This window comes from Brachypodium distachyon, chromosome 4 (assembly GCF_000005505.3).
Source record: "Brachypodium distachyon strain Bd21 chromosome 4, Brachypodium_distachyon_v3.0, whole genome shotgun sequence".
Lineage (NCBI taxonomy): Eukaryota > Viridiplantae > Streptophyta > Magnoliopsida > Poales > Poaceae > Brachypodium > Brachypodium distachyon.
Window position 1 is genome coordinate 28,668,859 of NC_016134.3, and position 18,120 is coordinate 28,686,978.

The 18,120-nt window shown below is 42.0% G+C and overlaps 2 protein-coding genes and 1 long non-coding RNA gene across 4 annotated transcripts; all 3 read right to left on the reverse strand.

Moving 5' to 3' along the window:
* Window positions 1–2,352: 2,352 nt before the first annotated feature.
* On the reverse strand, window positions 2,353–2,799 carry LOC112268673 (egg cell-secreted protein 1.2-like). The gene has a single exon (XM_024454604.1). The coding sequence runs from the start codon at window positions 2,797–2,799 to the stop codon at window positions 2,353–2,355; it is 447 nt and encodes a 148-aa protein (XP_024310372.1).
* Window positions 2,800–3,602: 803 nt separating this feature from the next.
* Window positions 3,603–12,370, reverse strand: LOC100832378 (protein NETWORKED 1A). 2 transcript variants are annotated; one of them, XM_003577725.4, is made up of 6 exons: window positions 11,707–12,370; window positions 10,121–10,348; window positions 8,885–9,232; window positions 7,488–8,809; window positions 5,591–7,354; window positions 3,603–4,968 (listed from the first exon to the last, which is right to left on the reverse strand). In XM_003577725.4, the coding sequence occupies exons 2-6, from the start codon at window positions 10,221–10,223 to the stop codon at window positions 3,910–3,912; spliced, it is 4,596 nt and encodes a 1,531-aa protein (XP_003577773.1). In that variant the 5' UTR covers window positions 10,224–10,348; window positions 11,707–12,370; the 3' UTR covers window positions 3,603–3,909. The 2 variants fall into 2 exon arrangements, with proteins under 2 accessions (XP_003577773.1, XP_024318845.1); XM_024463077.1 differs by lacking the exon at window positions 11,707–12,370 and adding an exon at window positions 10,973–11,108 and having other exon boundaries at window positions 3,910–4,968.
* A 4,535-nt stretch (window positions 12,371–16,905) lies between these two features.
* Window positions 16,906–17,604, reverse strand: LOC112272513. The gene is made up of 2 exons (XR_002966452.1): window positions 17,434–17,604; window positions 16,906–17,102 (listed from the first exon to the last, which is right to left on the reverse strand). It is a non-coding gene; the product is annotated as an uncharacterized LOC112272513 (long non-coding RNA).
* Window positions 17,605–18,120: the final 516 nt, after the last annotated feature.

The following is an 18,120-nucleotide window of genomic DNA, read 5'->3' on the forward strand; positions in this document are numbered from 1 at the left end:
CGTGCCTGCAGCGGCCTGCGCACATCCAGAGGGCGGTGCTCGCGCATTGAAGCAGCTGGTGCGACGTCGCGCGTGAGGCGACGACTTCGGAGCAGCGGCCAGGCCAGCGCCTAGCAGCAGCGCTCGACGGCGCGCTCCGAGGCAGCGGCTCCATGGGGTGGCTTGGGACAGCTCGCGGCATGGATCCTGCGGTGGCCGGCGGTGAACACAGAAGTGCGACACCGTCTCCCCATGGTTATGGTCAACAAGTCCCTCGTGCGGCGAGAATGATCGGCATTGGCCGCGACTTTGTCGGCAACATCTCGCGAGGAAAATCCATACCGTGGGTAGAAAAATCCGAAAGATAATCTAATCACAAAAACGGAATCGTAACACAAAGAGGAATCCATTTTTGCAATAAAATTTCGGATCCAATACCTCCGTGATTTATGTCGAGAGCCTGTTTGGAGGAGGCTCGATGAAGGCTCGGTGTAGAGACTCGTGCTGATAACGTGTTGTGCAACCTTTGTCGGCTGGCCGGTCCCGGAGTTACACACCAAGATCGTAGTCGAAAGAGTCGATCATACACACAATCACGAAGTACAGTAAAGTAGATGAACACCAGGAAGTAGAAAGGAAGTACACATGAGCTCTTTATTAATTTGTGATCTCAACAGTACGTACAAGGGGTAGCCTCCTCTCCTTTATATAGACTAGATGGCCCAACGGGGTCAAAGGGATAAGGCTCAAAACTTAACGTTAGTGGGGGAACGATTCCTCAGGGGGTGGAGGGGGGGCGCACGCTTCGGTGGCCCTCCCACCCCAACGATCGGTTCCCCAACAGTACGTACGCTTGCGCCGACAACTGCCCGTGTACCAACATCGCGGGACGAGACACCCATCGACTCGAAGGCAAAGGATCGATGTCAACACGCACTGCTGCAGAACACATCTCACACCGGCAAAAGGAAAAATAAAACAGTTTCAACGCTGAATTTATTTTATAATCTACGGTGGAAAATACAAGCGAAAAGTAAGGGAAAATAGATTAAATAGCTAGAAGTTGGTTCCAAAAGCTGGATGATAATAATCCACTTCAATGAGAAAAGACGCAACATTAGTAGTTTTCATGAACCAACCACCGCTGGTCTATCGTCACGGTTGGGTAACTCTCCGGCGGTTCCCAAAATCCGCTGCTGATTGAGGGGTTTCTTTTTAGCTTTGGTCCTTTTTCCCAGAGCTATTTGTACTCTTTCTCTTCTTAATTGAACAGCAAAGCTCCTGCCATTTTCCTAAAAAAGAAAATTCACTGCTGGAGATTCTCAAGTGATATCCACCGATAGGGGTTAGGGCACCTGTTAGGTAGGTAGTTCTTGCCTCGGACATGCTTCCATATATCTGTTTTAGCCTGTCCTTGTTGGGATTTTTTTTCTCCTGCGCGAACTTTGTTTTGCTGTCTCGAAAGATGGAGACAATGTGGTGACCGTGTTTGAGAAGAAGTTGGAACGAGGGAGGAGAAATTCGGCCGATGATGGTCAGGCACGTTCAATCAATGTGGGAAGGGGGGAGATGATGATGAGTAATACTATCGATTGCGTGAAGTCTCGCATAGGCGTGGAAGAAACGACGTGGTGGGTGGTGGGGGGGGGGGGATTGGCTTAACAGAACGACGTGGAGAGAGTGGGCAGCAACGATAGGATCGTGGCTCATGGGATGGGATTTTAGGAGAGAGAAAGATGGCGGGATGTGAGTTAGAGTCGAAGAGGCTTAGGGATAGTTGTGGTTTTCGAATGGGTTGAACCGGAGCATGTATTGAAAAACTTGTGGGTTTCATGTGTTCCAATCGATACTAGAACGTGTTTGAACCTGTGAGACGCAACGACGCACAAACGTATTGAGGTTATATATGTCGACACATAGGTGTTCCCTAATTGATTCAAAATCCGGGATAAGTGTTTCATGGTCCCGTTGCCATTTTGGCCAAGACAGGCAATTCACAAGTCAATCCTCATGTATCTCTTTCTGTTTCTAAATGTTTTTTTTATGAAATGTTTGGGAACAAAGAAACTAGTTTGCTTTCTTACATATTGCCAAAATTGCGAGTTTAACATCTCAATTAGAACACAGAAAGTTACAATCACTCTTCAAATGTCAAAATCACCTAAATTTGTCACCTCGCTCCGGTAGAAAAGGGTTAAGACATAAAGAAGATCAATTTTGGATTGACCAGCCTGATTGTGTGTTGATTCTGAATGCTGGTAGGAAGTCTTTAGCCTTGGGTCATACATTCATTCATGCATACGCTTGGTGTTAAACTTGAAACGACTTGGATATCCTCTCAAAAAAAAAAACCGACTTGGATATACTATATGCTCATGGTCTTGGATGCGCGGCCGGCAGGGAAGCGTCGCCGCCGCCGCCGCAGAAGCCGCGGAGCACGCCGGCCTCGTCGGCGGTGACCCCGACGGCGGCGCCGAGCGCGTACAACGGCCAGCCGCAGCGGCGCGCGACGGCGCGGACGGCGAGGCAGCAGGCGCGGCCGAGGTAGGCCTCGCCGTCGAGGAAGAAGACCGCCGCCTCCTCCGCGCACTGCGACCGCACCTCGTCCACCGCGCCCCAGCAGTCCACCAACGACCCTCCCTCTTCTTCCCCGTCCTCGGCCGCCGCCACGTTCGAGAACGCGAAGGGGAGGCGCTCGCTGATGGCCGGCACCGCCGCCGCCGCCCGAGCGTCGGCTTCAGCGGCTGCTCTTCTGCCGCCAGAGCCCGCGAAGATGGATAGAACGACGGCGGCGATGGTGAACTTGACGGCAGCCGCCATTTATTCGGTAAGTGCGCGTGTGTGCTGGGTTCAGAATTCAGATAGGCAGCGGGCGAGATCATTTTATACAGCGGGTGTTGGGCGTTTAAGTGCTTGGAATTAAGGCGAAGCCGGCCGGCCGGGCGACGTGCGCGCACATGGATGCAATGCCTGATTGATGCTCTGCTCCGGAGAGCTCGATTGGGGCATCGATCAGTCGTTGTTAGGACTCATTGTTGGGTGATAACAATGCTTCTGCGTCTGCGTTATTTCGGGAACAGATAAAAGCAACACCAGCACACTTGTTCTTTCTAATTTGAGCTAGAGGGGCCACTAGATTACTAGTTTTGCCGGGACTGGAGCTGCCTAATTGAACACACGTCGGTCTTGGCAGGACGGACAATTTGTGCCGTTTAGGAAGTCATCATAGTGATATCGGCCTGCCATGTGGATGATGCATGTGTATCTCTAACAAGCATTCATAAAGGCCTTGCTCAGAAGTCAGAATCTAAAGTTGAGCACACCGAACAGAACGGAGATGCAAAGTAGTATTCTGAAATACATCCCAGGAGGTGGAGAAAATCAAGTGAGGGGCAAAAATCCTCAAAATGTAACCAAACCAACGCAGTCTTACAGGACACCACCAGGATAAGATCGACGTTCATCAGATTCAGAATCACAGGTTCAGCGCTTTCTTCTAATCATTTGGATGCATGTTCAAGGAATAGAATCACAAATTCTCACAATACAGTAGGTAGGTCAGCAGGCAATCTTGTGATAGTTCATCCTTTTTTTGTATATGTATACAAATTCACATAACTATGTTCTCCAAATAATGAACTGTATGTATGTGCCCTCTTGTTTACAGAAAACTTCCACTAGCTATGATGTTCACTTGCTCGATTCATAGAACATGATCTGAAGCTAGAAGCAACAAAATGTTAGCACTAATCTTACAAGCCAGGAGGTAAACTTATAACATATGGTTTAGTTTTTTACTACCATTTACAATCCTCAAACACCATTATTCACCCAAGTAAACATGAACATATCATGATTTGCTCCATTCATGGAGCTGAAAATCCTGGCCTCCCAGTTTTGCCTTTAAAAAAGAAGTGGCGTGAAGCCAGGTTAGTCATCGATGGTTTTCGCTCTCATGCAACCGCAGGGCGAGCATCGCTTCTGCTTTCGACTGTCTGGCCTTCTACCGTAGAGATACTCCACGAGCTGCACTTTGGATCGCCGCTGTGTGGTTTTCGATGATCTACTGCTACTCTGCTCCTCGTATTTTAGCAGAGCCTGCTGGACCTTTTGCATTTCCAACTCCAGCCTCCCAATCTTCTCTGACATTTTCCTGGCACGCTCCAAGATCTTCCGCTGGTGTCTGCTCCTCAAGTCAATGTTGTCCCCTTCGAGACCATCCGCAGATGTGAACTCTTCAGCCTTCTTGGACAGCTTACTGTTGGTGTCAATCAACTGCATGATGGTACCTTCAGCTTCTCTTATTTGGTATCTGACACTCTCCAGCTCGTGCTCTTCTGATGCTTCGGTGTTTGTTTTGAGATCTTGAATGCTGGATTGGAGGGTGTTGAGCCTCTGTGCATCAGAAGATAACCTTTCGATGACCTTGTTCTTCCACTCCTGGTGCGGCTCCCTGGTGATAGACCTTGGTAGCTCTTGCTTGTCAACACCGAGCTCCTTTACGACCATTAGGTCGGCAGGAGACTGTTTACTATTGTCTTTCTCAAGTGACTCACTTTGTGGTGGTCTCAAATCTTCATGAATATGGTTACTGCTTGGTCCAATAATGCCACGAACGTCGTGCACCTTGTCATCTGCTGGTGCTACATTTTTCTTTTCCTGACCTACGGACTCAGCTCTACGGCCTGAACAAGTTTGGATGAGATCAAGTTGTATATCTTTCAGCATTTTCTCATAATTCATTTCAGTTAAGTCATCATCCAAGATCTCTTTCAGCTTCAGGACCTCAATCTGCTTCCTCGCTTCTTGCAGATTGGCACTGAAGTCAAGCCTCTCTTGCTCGAGAAGGACACCCGCATCCGTGACCATCTTCTGGAGTGCTTTGATTGTTCCATGCAGTTTCTGCAGCTCCATTTCTTTCACCATCTTCATTGCATTGTGATCACTTGACACCATGGTTTTCAAAGGCTCAGGTGATAATGCATTTTCCTACAAAAGAAGAAGAATTGAGTCCTGGAAAGAGAATGGATAACTCCATGATAAGTATAAATGTCAGATTTACATATTAGGGAAATCTATCAAGTGATCGAAAAATGCTAGATTTGACTTGCATATATATCGTTAGCGGCGAGATACTGCAATTGTAGAGTACACACAATAGTATTCCTGTAAGGCCAAAGTGGTTGAATCAGATGTACTCCCTCCGATCCTAAATTGTTGTCGAAATATTACATGTATCTAGATGTTTTTTAAGAATAGATACATCCATATGTTGGCCAATTTAAGTCAAGAATTTAGGATCAGAGGGAGTACTAAGGAAAAGCTTTAACTTGTTAGAGAATGTCACAATAATAGATGGGATGCAGAAATTTTGAACCGCGATGCAGGTAAACCACCTCCATTTGTCGTATGATGCACCCCAAGATTCATATACATAGTAATAGCTATAACATTTAAAGCTTGAGAAGTGGGAATTCCTTGAATTGTGCATCATATGACAAAAAGAGGTTATGCTTGTGCAGCCGCCCCATGATCCAGCAGAACTATTATACGCCAAAGTATAATCCTTAGATCCTGAACAGAACATGTAAACGGAATGCACTGTACATACCTCTATCCTGAGCTTATTTGATTGCAAGCAATCATTGGCAAGAGACATGGTTTGTTTCTCTAGGGTACTGACTTCAGCCTGCAATGATCCTAACATCGTGAAATCACCATTAAGATCAACCTTCAGTCTTCTGTTCTCATTCTCTATGGCATTTAGCTTATCCTTCAGCTCATCCACATATGAATTTCTTCGGGTGATATCTTCCTTCAGCACCTCCTTCTGCACCATTGAACTTATCTCAAAACTTTCACATGTTATGATAAGCTCAAGTACCTTCTCCTTGAACAGAGCTGCATTCATAATGGCCATTTGCATGTTAGACATCAATTCCTTGATCTCCTCATCGCAAGATTTTATGTCTATCAGAGTCTTATCCTTGCTCCTAAGCACTTCCACTTTGCCCTTCAATTTAAGTACCTCCTCTTGTAGCATTTCATTCGATTTATCAAGACCAGAGATGTCTACATCCTTCTGCTGTTCCACTTCCATGCTTACATGGTAATCCTGTCGGATCTTGCCAGAACTTATGAGATTATTATCTCTACATGCTGGATTCCCTTTTTCTGAGGCATTTTCTGCACTAGACCGGTCATGAATATTCATGGTTCCATTGAGATCTTTCCCAAGGTGGTTATTCTCAATTTCTATGTCTCCAAGATTCTTGTTCAACATGCTGATGTCCTGACAAAGCTCACTTCCTGCAGCTTGAATACATGCAAAATCATTGTGCAAAGACTTCAATTGTAAGGCCCTCTCTTCATGAAGACTTCTAAAGATCACAACAAGGATATCTTTGCTGACTGCGTCACTGATGAGAGTGCTGAAATCATCTTCAAACATATTTTGTTTCTCTCTGGAATCCTTTAGTTCATCTGACAGAAAAGAGTTCTGTTGAATCAGCTTGATAATCTCATTTTGCAGTGACCTCCGAGAATCTTGCAGTTCTGACAACTGTCCAACCAAGAACTTTGCCTCAGCCCTAAGCTCGTCAACTCTGTGGTTGCGAGCCTCCATCTCTTCCCAGAACTCATTGCTGATTTTCATGATTTCCAGCCTTTCGCTCTGCAGCTGGAGCAACTCCTTGCTTTTTTCCTGCTGATCTTGCTTGAGGATGTTCCGCTCTGACCTCAGGTCAGCTACCTCATGTCTGAGGTGCTCCAGAAGTGTGACAACAAGTGACTTCTCAACAAGTTCATTCTGTTTCACATCCTGGGCATCGGATATTGTATTACACAGGGAGTGGATCTCATGCAAGATGAGCTGCACAATGATTTCAGGCTTCATTTGGTCTAAGGATTCATACTTCTCATCCAAGTGTAATACTTTCAGCACTGAACCGATCCCTTCAGTTAGTTTCTCATTACGCAGTGATAAGCAGTCCAATTTCTCCTCCTGAACCTTACATACTTCTTTCTTCTTTTGCAACTGTGCTGACAAATCAGAATTTGCGTCTGCCATGTCGTGCAAACACTGCTTTAAGATGAAGATCTCTACTTGAGCTTTGGCAATCTTGAGTTCCTCCTCTTCAAGCTGCTCCTCCCTATTCCTGCCTTCCTCAAGCAACAGGCTAACTTGCTTCTCTAGATCATCAAACTGAGTCTTGCTTGCATGTTTGTGTTCCTTCCTCTCGAACCTTATCTGTTCCTGTAGCCTGATCACTTCGTCAAGCACCGTGTCTTTCTCCTGCTGTAGAACTGTGTGTCGCCTTTCTAGCTCTGTGTATTGGACTTCCAAGTTCAGAAGAGTACCGCTGATGTTATCAACCTGAAACAACAATAAGGTAAGTAGATATTTAAGAAGGATAACAAAGCTTTCAGTTCTTTTTTGTTGGATAAGAAAATGCTTTCAGTTCTGTTGACAGCTGGTTGAAAATAATAAGCTTCTTGGCATAGTATACCTGACAGACAAGAGTTCTCTTCTCGGTTCCAAGAATGGAATTCTGATTGTGGACTGCCTCTGAAGATTCTTCCAGCTCTTTCAACTTCGTCCTCAAATTCTCAAGTTCAACATTAGCATCAGATAATGAATTCTCCAAAAATACATTCTTCTTCAGCAGCCCCTCCAGGGTCTGCGAAATTGCCTCAATCTGTGCAACCAGAACAGCTCGTTCGGATTGACGACTGCAAATCTTGGAATTGAGTTCCTTGCATGATTCTTCCAATGCTACCTTCTTCTCTCTTAACCCTTCAAGGTCAGTATTTGCAGCTGCCAAAGACTTCTCCAAATGTGCATTCTTCTCAGACATCTTCTCCAACTGCCTTAGGTTTTCAGTATGCAGAAGTTCTGTGCTCTTATGGTTCTTGATAACCTCTTTGAGCTCAAAATTTCCATCCCTCAACTCTTGTGCAAGATCGTGTAGTGATTCTACATTTAAGTTCACCGATTCTATTTGCTCCTTGATTGAAAAGTGTTTCCTCTCTAAGTCACTTCTGTCATCTTTAAGGTGAGAAAGTTCATATTGAAGTGTCTTCTTTTCATCCACATGTTGACACGCCTCTTCCTTAAGTCTGTGTTGTGCATCCTTCATTAAAATTATCTCATCATGAAGATGAGTTATAACTGCTGAAGAAGAGTTGTGTTGATCATTCAACCTTTTGTTATCTTCTAGGATCTTCTCCAACTCTTTCTGAAGCATAAATTTGCTTGTTTCAATGTCCTTAATCTTGATTGCTTCACTCTGCTTCTCAAGAACCAAATGGCTCAATCTATCCTGTGCTAGTAAAAATTGCTTCTCCAAAGAGAGATTCACCATTTCTGCTTGCATACACTTGAGATGCTCTTCTTCTCTAGAGATATTAACATTTTCCAACTCTGCTTGCTTCTCATTTAGCTCGTCATGCTTCTGTTTCAACAAATGTTTTAGCTTCTCTAGTTCCAAATGCAAGTCCTGGTTAGCTCTTTCAAGCATTAGAAAACGCTCGTTTGCGGTGCTTAAAGGTAGCAATCCAGTTTGCATCTCCTCTTTCAGTCTGCTGAACTGCTCCTGGGTATACAATATTTCAGACTTTAGGTTTTCTAACCTAGCAGTGGATTGCTGGCATTGGAGAACTGCAGCTTCCTTCTCCGCCTCTTGTTGTGCAAGATCCTCTTTTAGGCGAAGAACCTCAGATTCAGCATTGTTGCTCCGCTCTAACACTGATGAGATCCTATTCTTGAGTTCTTGATTTTCTTGTGACAGACTAACTAGTTCTTTTTGCAACTTCTCATAATTCTGGTCATCTGCAATGACACATTTTATTTGTCATGATTTATTTTCAACAGTTCAACTTTTTTTTCTTTGCTTTAATATCTTACCTTTAACAAGGCCTTTTGATTCACTAGCATTAAATAAAGATAGGAAATATGAAGTCAAGTCTGGATTCTGAAGGTCCTTTTCAATGGATGTAGTCTCAACTGGTAGATCATCATCCAAGTCTAATAGAACCTGATCAGGAAATGCTTCTGCTATTTTCCTATGAGCCTGTCGGAGTTCCCCGGCTGCATGATCATATCTTTCTGCTAAAGCTCGGTATGCACGGTACAGCTCCTCTAGCAAGGTCATCAACTCAGGTCGCCTCCGGTAGTACATTTCAGCTCTTTTTGCAAATGACTCAGCATCTTCTTCAATAATCTTGATCATTAGCTTAATTTTGCTATCCATATCTGCGTAATCAAGTATACAAAATATATGAGCCGAGGACGAACTTCAACTCAAATTGAACCATCATCCAGTACAAAGACAGGATAATCTGAATGCTTCATTGTTCACACTATCTAGTTGTTTATGCATTTTAACAATGAACTTGCCGTGTGCACCCACAATGATCTGACTTTTACACACATACCATCAAAGAGCAACTTCACATAATAATGTTAAGATATAAGAGAGCTGTACTGCATCAATAAAATCTTCCTTGAGACAACATGAAAGCAAGGGTTAACAATGCCAGTAAGCACCCTAGATCAGGCAGTATTCCTGTTAATCAAATGCAGTGCTTCTACCTCTTCTGAAAAATAATCATACAGATCCTAAAAGCAGCACTCTATAGATAGGTAACTGTTTTCTAAAATTGAATAACTTCTGTATACAGTGTGGAGATTTCCCAGTTCCACAATTAATGTAAAGTATTGCGAATTTCATAATGCACATTTGAATAACAAACCATCATTTTTCATTATCAAATTTAAATGTGAGGGTCTTACATCACAAATAACTGTGAATTGTTAAGTCTCATAAACCTCAATTTTTTGAATCTATGTTTCTGCTTAAGTTAAATTCGCAGGATGTGGCCATGGATTTCGAATTCATTAAATTTTTTGGGCATTTGCTTATCACTCAGAACCAGGATAATGGCTGATCACCATCTGAGGAATCCAAAGGGGCTAGCCATATAAGGAAATGCTCAGTGTCTAGAATCCAAAGGGTCTAGTCATCTAAAGAAATGCCATACAAATAGCACTTCAAAACATGATTTTCATGATGTTTGAACTATAGGGAGCACTAGATCTTGGGAGCCAAATGGGGTTTCCGAGCTAGTCAACATAATTTACCTTCAAGATTCAGTTGAAGCCATTTTGAGTTCTTCGGGCAGATATGACTGTCCCACCACCATGAGTACTTGCGCCTTGCAATAGTTGGTGATGTTGCTGCCATTATGCAAACAAACTGAACAGCCGAGCTGTTCTTATACTTTTAAAGAACACACTGATCGTCTGTGATGCCACGGCCAGAGTATGACAGCCACAACAGCTAATCACAATCTAACATCAATCAGTTGCCTGCAAAATAATAAGAGCTATCAAACTCAGAGCATCAAGAACACCAAGTATTCTTAACATGCATAAATGACCAATTGAGTAAAGAAATGATCACCACTGTCGGATACTACTTTCATATTTTTACAAGAAGCCCCTATTTTTCAAATCCACTTTCAGAAAATTGGCAACAGATGATAAACCAATACTGCAAGCGCTAGGATTTTTTCCTCGCCATGCAAAACACCACAGGGCAGCCATAGCAGAAGCAAAACCTCTCAGGAATGGATTTGTTTTTGGATACTCGACTCAATTCTGAAGATGCATTATCATATTATCTTATGAACAAAAGTACATCGTGATTAGTGAATGATGAGTCGGAAGCAGCAAAAGTGCAAAACTGCAAGCATTCAATATCCAAAGATAGCTCAAAGCCTCAAAGTTGGGCCAAGCATGAACACATAACTCAGTATAGAGTGAATTCCAACATCAACTTTTTGATACCAAAACAACAGAAAAAATGACGAAAAACAGCAAAAAAATATATAAAGGAAACCAAAATTGATCCAAACAGTTAATAAAATAAAGAGATATATAATTACACCATGATGCATAATCATGTTGAGGAAATCAGCAGCTTGAGGTCACCTCATCAATGGCTCAAAAATCAGAAGCTTCAGCTCACCTCATCAATGGCTCAGAGAAAAGGAGTAACTACTACTATAGTGAATAAAAATAAAAATTATATAAACAATTGGAGGTTGCTTGCTGAGCTAGCAGGTAGGCATCATGAAGCAATAATAAAGGAATGATCGGGAAAAGGGTAGGCAGTGACAAGAAAACCCAACCACCCAATAAAAAAAATGTGCCCAACCACTTTCCAGCTTTCGAATGACCCACGAAAATGCAGCAGAACAGCAATCCGAATGACAAGGAAGCACCATTAATTACTTGAATACTTCATGAGTTATGTTATTACTACTACCAGTGATCAAACAACGCAGAGAAAAGAGCACCCTTTCATGAGCACCAAAACCACTTACTACATGCATCAAGAAAATAACAATCTTAAATTTCCAACGAAACAAAGACGAAACCATGATTAGACCGTGAGATTGATGTACTACATGCCCAATATCTGAGGACAAACAACGCAAATACTTCCAGGAGCAGAATTCTATTCGCAAGGGGGAAAAGGGATAAAATGTCAGCATTTCATAAACTGCATACTGATGATCATGAACAGGCCCCGGAAAACCTGCAAATCAATACATATCTTGCAGCAAAGGGAAGCAAATATCATCATGAGAGACAGGAAAAATCGATCACAGAAGAAAAAGAAGAGAGACAGAGATAGAGAAATCTTGCGGTGGAATTCTTACCCGCCCCCAACAGGATTCCTCCTCTCTCTGCTGCAACTGCGGCCGGCTGCAACCCCAATAGATCGAGATCCAGCCGCCCCCATCCCGCCGCTAGGCCATCTCTTCACCACCAGCGCCCAGCACAGCACCCACAAGAAGGAATCCACAACAAGATGGCTATGCGCTTCTCCGTATGGTATAGGTATGTATCTATCAGGAGAAAGATTCTTGCTTATTTCCTTGGAGCCCTGCCTCTCCTCGCGTTTCTTGGAGCAGAGCGAAATGCAATCAATCAGAGACAAGAAGAAGAGTGTGGGGGAGTCGGATCAGATAGCAGCTAGCAGCCGCGGCGCGGGCGGTGGTAGTGGGGGATTTAATTAATTGCTTGTTCGCTAGTGCTTTAACCGGAAAGCAAGGAGACAAAGTTTGTAGCACACGAGTTCAATTCTGAGAGAGGATTTTTGGTTGTTTCTTTCTGGTGTGGAATTCTTGGCTGCATTGGTTGGTGCCACACTGTTGTTCTTTGTCTCTGTGTGCGAGCTAAGCTGGGGAATTGGCACTTGGGGAGTGAAGAAGGGAGGACTGGATGTGTTCTTTGTCTCAGTTCCCGGGCGATTTGCATCTGCGCCCTTAGAAACCCTTGGCAAATTTTGCTTTGTGGAGTATAGTGAGGAGTAATGTGGGGGATGGTTAGCTGCTGTCCTTTTTTGTTCTGATTCTTGGCTTGTGGCATTTTCAAAGATGATGATCAGCTGGTCAAATTAATCATTTCATTTTGTGGGGTCTCTTGTAGTATGTATGTATGTATCATGAGTACAATTGATAAAACAAAGTCGGGTGAGCAAGGAATTGTAGGTATAATGCAGAATGATTAAGAGTGCTTACCAGCTGCATTGCCCCATATGATGATCTATTACCATGTTTTGTGATGGCCTAATTTAATACTCCGTACCAAGTGTTCCAATACTAATTACATGTCATCATCTTGAGATAATTGCAATTACCTGCCTGCTTAATTGCTTCCTCTGTACCGACGACAACCTTCAATTTTTTTTTCCTTTTGCCAAGAATCTCCGGGATCCACAGCTAAATACAGCACGTGTATTAATTGAGATTGCTTCATCTGTAATTCATAGCAACAACCATTCCTGATACAAACATTCTGTATAAGTATAAAGTTTGTACAACCAGTATACTACCCTTCTGACATGACGTACCATCTTAATCTTTGTTGCTGCGACCTGATAACGATGGCAAGCCTACCTTGTTATATTCGTGAGAAATGCAAGTCCCAGCTAAGATAGCTGTCTCACATGTCAAGCTTTGCTACGGTATAGCGCCGGTAGTGTTTTTATCTGTTGTTTTCACAACGATCTGTACCGATTCCAAAAAGAAAAATTATGTTTCAAAATTTGTTACTCCCTCCATCCAATAAAAGATGTCTCAAGTTTGTCAAAATTTGAATGTATCTAAACATAACTTAGCGTATAGATGCATTCAAATTTGATCAAACTTGAGACATCCTTTGTTGGACGGAAGGACTAAATTTGCGACAAATAATTCCGGACGGAGTAGCATGATAGATAGATATGGCTTAGCACATGATAATATGTGCTCCAAATCTTCTTGTCCATGACCCGAGTCATAGATCATCTGCATTGGGGACTTGTACATAAAAATGAAAAAGGTGTGATTTGCAGATACTTAATTATCATAAATGTTACTATTATCTTCCATCTGTCATTTTTAGCGGTTGAAGCATCGCTAACTCTGTATATGCTTGATTTGACTAAAGCGTGGCCCATGTATTGTCGGCAAAATTGTCTCACTCGTCAGCTCACTAAAAGTAGCCAGCCAGCGTATACTCTGTGCTGAACTGATCGTAGCGGCCACCGACAGGCTTGGTGAAAAGTATATGTGCTTGGCGAAAAATTGGGTCGCTGGTTCTTTAATTAAATAAAGAGAAACCTTGATTATTTAAGTTGAGCGAGTTGATTGCAGAGTAGCATTTTTCAAGATATTAAAGGGCGCACATATTCTTCTCCCAAATGGACAGGAACACTTTTGGCATGTAATTTGCGGCTGTCATCAGGAGGCATCTGCAGATGTGATATATAAGTACACTGCAATATGCCCTCTGGATCTACACAAGATTGAATATTGATTGTAATTACCAGAGCTATGCTGAATATTGATTGTAATTGAGAGAATTTTATATTTGCCACTGAGAATTTGCACATATGCTCAAATGCCATTGAAAATTTGTTTGTTCCAAATATACCACTCAAATTTTGCATGAGGTACAAATATGCCACCACCGTTAGTTGACCGTTAATTTAGAGATGAAAAGACAATTTTGCTCCTAGTTAGTACGTTGATTTTCCTTTTACAAGAAAATACTCATTTTAAAGCTGCAACCCATGGGTGGACTGCGTCGCCAAGTACCCGCCCAAGGCGTTCGTTTGATAGTTATGTCGTGTGACTTAATTTACACACGAAAAATTATTTACATGATTCTTTTCTCCTCACGGTAAAGAAACGGGTACAGTGTTGGTTTTTGAATTATCGATCAGATTCCATAAGCAAGCGGTGCCATTGTACGCAGCTTTTGTACTCGCGCTGGCAGTATTTATTGATCAAGTGTGAATTACAAAACGATAATACTAGTATGAGTTTCAAGATACATGGATTAGTTTTTTTTGACAGGACAGCGACACATGGATTAGTTGTACTTATTAACATGCTACTAGGTCTCTAGTTCTTTCTATTTTTTTGACCTAGGGATATTTTGGTCAATATGAAATAACTGACAATTGACTTAACGGTCAACTAGCGGTGAATTAACGGTAGTGACATATTTGTACCACATACAAAATTAGAATTGCATATTTGGAACAGTCAAATTTTCAGTGGCATTTGGACATATGGTCAATTTCTCAGTGGCAAATATGAAATTCTCTCATTGAAATTACCAAAATGTCACGAGCAGGGTTTTAAAAGTTTTAAGAAAGATACAAAAAGATTGCTTCTTCTTCTTCTTGTTTTGGCTTGGGGAGAGCAATAGCATGGCATGACCGTTCCTTCACTCTTAATTCGTATCCTTTTGGTTGAAAGATGTGGAAGACGAAAGGGAAGTTGGTAAGATTTGAAATTGAAAGCCTTGAGCCTTCCTCCGACCACAGGATGAAAGAATAACTGACCGCCTACTTGGACTGATGGATCAGTGTCACCTCTTTGCACTGAAATGTGAATTGCCACTTAATTGTCCTATACAATATGAGTATTATGTCCAGCGTAAGTAAAGAAAAGCTGAAAAGTGGAGTGAGTAAAGGTACTGATGACTTGTGCTCCTTCTTTTTTGGACACCATTTTTTGCAAAAGAAAATTTCAAAATAGGAAAAATGATTTTCTTTCTGGACTCGGTGTGCACGATCCAATCCTTCAAGGTTGCCCTCCTCGTTCGCGAAGAGATCCAACGGCGCAGCCTCGCATTCTCCACCGCTCCAGAAGACTAGGGGGTATGGCAGGATGAATGTGATGACGGATGATATCGATGTAACTATTTTGCCTACAGTATGTAATAAAATTCATAATTCATCATGGCTTTTCCTAAAAAGAAGGCTGGTATATCCCAACCTAGTGGATAACTTTAAGCTTTTCTAATAGGAGATTAGTGTATTTGCTCGCTGAACTATTGTAAAGGTGCAAACTTCTCATCTCTCAACTGTTTCTTTGGTGCGAATTTTGTATCCTACTATCATGTAAAAATTTTGTCCTCGTGCCGAGATTTATGGTTGGTTTTTTGCCACGTCAACAAAATGGGACGACCCGAAAATCCGATTTCATGGCTGTGGTTGAAAGTGCGCATGCTGTTCTTAGAACTATGCAGAGGTCCGGCCGGGAATGTTCGTAGGACCGATTAATTTGTATCAAAATGTCGGCACAAAAAACACAAAGGACCACATGTCCTGATTGCCCTTAATTAGCTTTTTGGTGGTTCTTAACATTAGCTGATATGATTTGGCGAGAAATATTTGTGTACCCGATACCATTTTTAGGCAGGAGCGACTTGATGAATTATAGTGTAATTAAAGGTTCCTCTCTTTCAATCTCAATATGGAGTATATATCAGCACAAAGCATTAATTCATATATACCACGCCAGCCGGTGGGTCAGGAGCAACCAAATCATGGGCCTTGCAAGTCTATTTGCTTCAAATTGGTCATCATCAACTGGTGACCTTGTTCTGATTGCTCTTAATAATTCAGCTAGTAAGCAAAAAATAAATTGTTCTCAGTGCATGGACCATATGGTCATGGAAATATGATGAAACCGCATCCGTAGGTCCTTTGGGCAGATACATGTAGCAGGTGAGAGCAGTTACTTGACAAGATCGAGCCATGCAAGGTCCGGTTGATCGGTGAGGTTAGCTGAACAATAATGACTTATGATAGCAGGTGCTAATTATTCGGTTTGATCATTAATCACCGGGCCAGTCCAACAATCAGCTGGACGCACCGCAAGGAGGACTATTTTGTCGGCGCAGCAGATAAATCGAGGCCGGACTCTCTCCTGGTCTCGCTGGACAACATTTGATTAGCCGGTCCAATGTTGTCCAGCTAATCTCGCTGGCTTCTACGGAATAGTATTAGATTTTGACAGCAAGTGTATGTAAATTAATACTCCCTCCTACCCATTTTACACGTCGTGTTAGATCACTCCCGTATACCGAGGCACATGCTTTACTGCGGCTCCTCTGACCACGCACCATCGTAACTAGAGCATCCTCAACAAGAGGTACTACACGGATACCAAGAAACAGATGGCCAATGTGGAGGAGAGATGAATACCACATCTAAGACTGGTCATAGTGCATGGTAACTAAAAAACTACTCCCTTCGATTTTAAATTCTTGACTCAAATTTGACCAAATATGGATGTATCTATTATTAAAAAGTATGTAGATATATTTAATATTTCGACAACAATTTAGGAAGGCGGAGTTTTTTTTTGAAAAAGTATTATTTTTTCCTTTGGGCGAGAGCTGAGAAGTAACTCATCACAGTTAACTAATTTCAGGAACAGGTATTGTGATCACTTCACTTTTCAATGCTAACTACAGTGAAACAGCCGTGACAAATTTTTCCAAAAAAAAAAAAAGAAGAGCCGTGACAAATTTTCCCTAAAAAAAGAGCCTTGACAAATTGGAAGAGCTATCTGGGATCCGTCTCCTGAACTTCGTATAGATGTTGAAATTTCTTTGCATATAGAACAATTTGTTCGGCAAATGATCTTCCGAGAGGTCTTTTTTGACGAGGTTGCAGTGTTTATACTCCATTTGCAACATTCTCTGCTGATGCCGTAAGTGAAGGAGTGGTAATATTCTCAAGAAAAAGCCACGTTAATCATGACATGATCTGCAGATGACCATAAAAAGCTTATGTTAATTTCTGGACAAATCATTTATATACCTTTTGCTTAGCATGCAAAAAAAGAGAGTATATCTTAACCAAAAAAGGAGTGTAAGCAGGTTGCTAGGTACTGCCTGCTAGTATGTTACCCCGTTAGATATATGAACAGCAAAATGGCACGGTGATGATACCATTGGTGATCTAATTTATACCAAACTTATAACATAGTTTTTGTGCAAGTATGAGAGGCAGATAAACAGATGAACATATTTTCCTCAGATGCAAACAACATTTTCAGAATAAAACATGGTACAGAGGCGTTAAAAAGCTAACTGACCTACACTGGCAGTCATAGAAAATGATTTACCTGAAAGCTGAGTCATGAGAAGTGCCCAGGTCAATTTGCTCATTTCAAGAGGCAACAACCTGCAAAATATTACTTTGAAGAAAACCGGAAACAAAATTGTGAGAACCATGAATCATAAAACAATATGTCTGATTTTGCAATCTCTCCTCCTCTAGATCCATAATTAGTTTGGATAGATCCATAATTTGTTTGGAACAAGAATTGACCATTTAAACATGGGTTCTAATATGACAGAGGGTTATTCTTTGAGCACATAGACTTCCTGGAATGCAGAGTCGTAATATGAAGGGCTACATTGCAAGACAGAAGCAATCTTGTGTATGTACTATTAACATTTTTATATTGCACCGGCTAAACACTACTTGTAAATTATAAGAGTTTATGAAAACAAACATTCTATAGGAATGAAATAGTGGAAGAGATAAGAGCTTGTTGCTTATATTTGTGCTGAGACATAATCTTAAAATATGTCCCCCTTCCCCAATCCCAAATTATCACAATTCTGTTTCTGTTGAGTAAGCCAACTAATATCCATTGGGCAAGCTAACTAACAGGAAAACCTGATGAACTCACATCAGTTCAGCTTTTGACCTAATTAACTCACATCATTTCAGCTTTTGATTAACTGGTTTGTGTGTAAATAATAGAGGAATACTG

What these genes read in the sequence shown, in the direction of transcription:
- LOC100832378 (XM_003577725.4), bottom strand. Translation starts at nt 10,223, where the DNA reads ATGGCAGCAACATCACCAACTATTGCAAGGCGCAAGTACTCATGGTGG. An exon ending in ATCAAAAGGCCTTGTTAAAG is followed by an intron (nt 8,810 to 8,884) that starts GTAAGATATTAA and finishes GTGTCATTGCAG; the next exon opens with ATGACCAGAATTATGAGAAG. An exon ending in AGAGAACTCTTGTCTGTCAG is followed by an intron (nt 7,355 to 7,487) that starts GTATACTATGCC and finishes TTGTTGTTTCAG; the next exon opens with GTTGATAACATCAGCGGTAC.
- LOC112268673 (XM_024454604.1), bottom strand. Translation starts at nt 2,799, where the DNA reads ATGGCGGCTGCCGTCAAGTTCACCATCGCCGCCGTCGTTCTATCCATC.